The sequence below is a fragment of the Lasioglossum baleicum genome, chromosome 18, assembly GCF_051020765.1.
Source record: "Lasioglossum baleicum chromosome 18, iyLasBale1, whole genome shotgun sequence".
Taxonomy (NCBI): Eukaryota; Metazoa; Arthropoda; class Insecta; order Hymenoptera; family Halictidae; genus Lasioglossum; species Lasioglossum baleicum.
In genome coordinates, this window is record NC_134946.1 from 1,115,791 (window position 1) to 1,118,268 (window position 2,478).

Sequence of the window (2,478 nt, forward strand, 5' to 3'; positions counted from 1 at the left end):
CGCCCGTATCGCCGCTCTTGAGAGTTTAAAATATTCTTTGCGAAGAGACGTTTCATACGTGAAGGTGCTGGACATACAAGCACAGGACTCCTATGGCGTGACATAGACTCGGCTTTCAAGGGTCGCATATTAACAGGTGCCGTTATCAATTCCAACTACATTGAACCTCTCAGCTTCCTCCAGGACGCGAGGGAAATTGTTCTTGAAGAAGTATGGAACGCTTTGGGAAAACATAAAGCCGTTCCAATCGATAGCCCCGTCGTCATTGCGACATAGCCCAACCGTACAAATTATTCATCCCATAGCGTATATTTATATTTATGTAATAATATATAGCTAATAGACTATTTTTCCTACAGTAAAATGGTTAGGATTGATTACTGTAAATAATTATGGATAAATAAAGACAATTTTTTATGCAGAGACTTGTAGGAGGATAATTGGAACTATCCTGACGAGGATATACAATGAGCGACGAGCACAAAAGAACTGACACTTTTCCGATTAACTTTCGAACAATCAGAGTTAGTTTATTATGTTGCACTGGGGGGGGGGGGTGATTGAACGCGCCGTAACACGAATGGTATATAAATATATGCGTTTAAAAGTTGTCGAATCCGCAATTCGAGGAGTCCGCGTACTTGTAGACGAGAATAACGTAGAGGCGATGAGCGCCTGGTTTCTCTACGATGTGTCTCGATAGAATCCGCGTGTACTTGTAGACGAGAATAACGTAGACGCGATGAGCACGTGGTTTCTCTACGATGTGTCTCGATAGAATAAATCGTGATCCGCTGTGTCGAAGACGATCTCGAAATATTATTGAGATGAGCGGTCGATACACAGTTTTTCGTCGTCGAGTCGCGTAGCGCTCCCGCGACGCCGAATTGTATAACGACTTTCGCGGAATTACAATTAGCGGGGAGTTCGAATACTAAACAACAATTTATTATAAAAAATTTAACTTGTTTAATGAACAAATTTATTCTATTCTACATTTATTTCTCTACATCTATTCTACTTCTATTTACATTGAATATAAACAATTTTATAGCTACGAAGGAATTCGATAATGGGCCCACGGCAATGTTTCTGTCGAGTTGGGTATGATATACCGTTTGTCATCATATGGGCTGACAGCAATTTTTCGCTCTGATATAGTATACACTTTGTGCAATTTCGATCGTATACATGTCTGTGTACGACTCATAGCAATTTCATGTTGCAAACATCGCATGTACTCATCAAACGTTATTGTTGTCCTTACAACGCTAGTTTTTACACCTTTCGCTTTTTTTGTATCAGATTTTCCATCTATACGCAATGTGTACATTTTTGCTCCCAGCCCGACAAAGTTCGTCATTATCATCCCATTGTTCTTGTCTTTCATCAAGCCTGGAACCTTTTTATTTACAAGTGGGATATTATACTTATTCTCTATCGGATAATCGTTTGTGTGGAAACGGCTAATATCGCGTCTCATGATTTCATAAATGTCCTCACGCATAATATGACAAATTAATTTTTTTTATATAGATAAATATTATAGATAATTTAATTTTTTAATAATAAAATTAAGCTGTTGGTGTCTGTATACATTACCTTACAAGTTTTACCAAATTGAGGAACCATGCACTCATGATGAAATTCATACAAGCAGATTTTGGATATATCTAATATGCACATACCCACATAGATTGGTTTGTTGAATTTCACCATGACTTTGCGCAACTCCACAGCAGCCAAGTTTTCGGAAAATACACAGCGGCTGTGGAAATTTGGTTTCGCGATCATTGCCTCTGCACCATGTCGCCCATCCCAATGTGTTTTACGTTTACATGATTCCGAACATTTTCCATAGTTTTACCAAATACCGCGTTGTTCATCAATTTGTACAAATTCTTTTCAAAATCGTTAGTGGCATTTGTTCTAAACAGAGTATTTAATTCTATGTATTCGTGGAGCCATGGTGACTGTCTGAATTGGAGGATGTGATGAATCTTTGTAATACGAAGACCGTGGCGTGAGCATTGCTGCAGGTTATAATAGTGTATTACGTAACGCTGCTTATCGTGTAACGTTGCAAGCAACTTGGTCTCTCTTTTGCCGGGTCGTTTAGCACGTGTTGGACAGAATGGTAGGTCAGCGTGAACAATTTTCAATTTTGTTAACCCATTGAAATTCGGCATATGACAAAGGCTGACACATTGCCAATCCATACAAATTGTTTACGTCAAAATACATCAAGTATGATGATGGTTTCGATGGATCGTACGACTGCATGTACTTGTTATTGGCTTCAGCATGTCTACCGGAACATTGGCTCAAACCGCCGCGTATACCCAACACCACCTATATAATAAAGCCAAACAGCTCCGAAAAAATCAACCTGTGACGTCATACACAAGAGGCCTAGCATCAGCACCACCTGGTGGTGTCCAGCTTCGTGCTGTCACTTTTGATTTGTTATACGTATAC

General features: G+C 39.3%; 1 protein-coding gene across 1 annotated transcript; it reads right to left on the minus strand.

The window, feature by feature from the left end:
- Positions 1-601: 601 nt before the first annotated feature.
- On the minus strand, positions 602-1,686 carry LOC143218198 (uncharacterized). Its single transcript, XM_076443244.1, has 3 exons — positions 1,571-1,686; positions 1,059-1,514; positions 602-794 (listed from the first exon to the last, which is right to left on the minus strand). Exons 1-3 carry the CDS (start codon positions 1,684-1,686, stop codon positions 602-604), a joined length of 765 nt encoding a protein of 254 aa, XP_076299359.1.
- Positions 1,687-2,478: the final 792 nt, after the last annotated feature.

Excerpts from the sequence above, each read along its gene's own strand:
- LOC143218198 (XM_076443244.1), bottom strand. The coding sequence starts at position 1,686 with ATGTGCATATTAGATATATCCAAAATCTGCTTGTATGAATTTCATCAT. Across the intron at positions 1,515-1,570 it reads GACACCAACAGCTTAATTTT|TCATATTATGCGTGAGGACA; the intron begins ATTATTAAAAAA and ends AAAATTAATTTG. Across the intron at positions 795-1,058 it reads GCCCATTATCGAATTCCTTC|CGGATCACGATTTATTCTAT; the intron begins GTAGCTATAAAA and ends TCTTCGACACAG.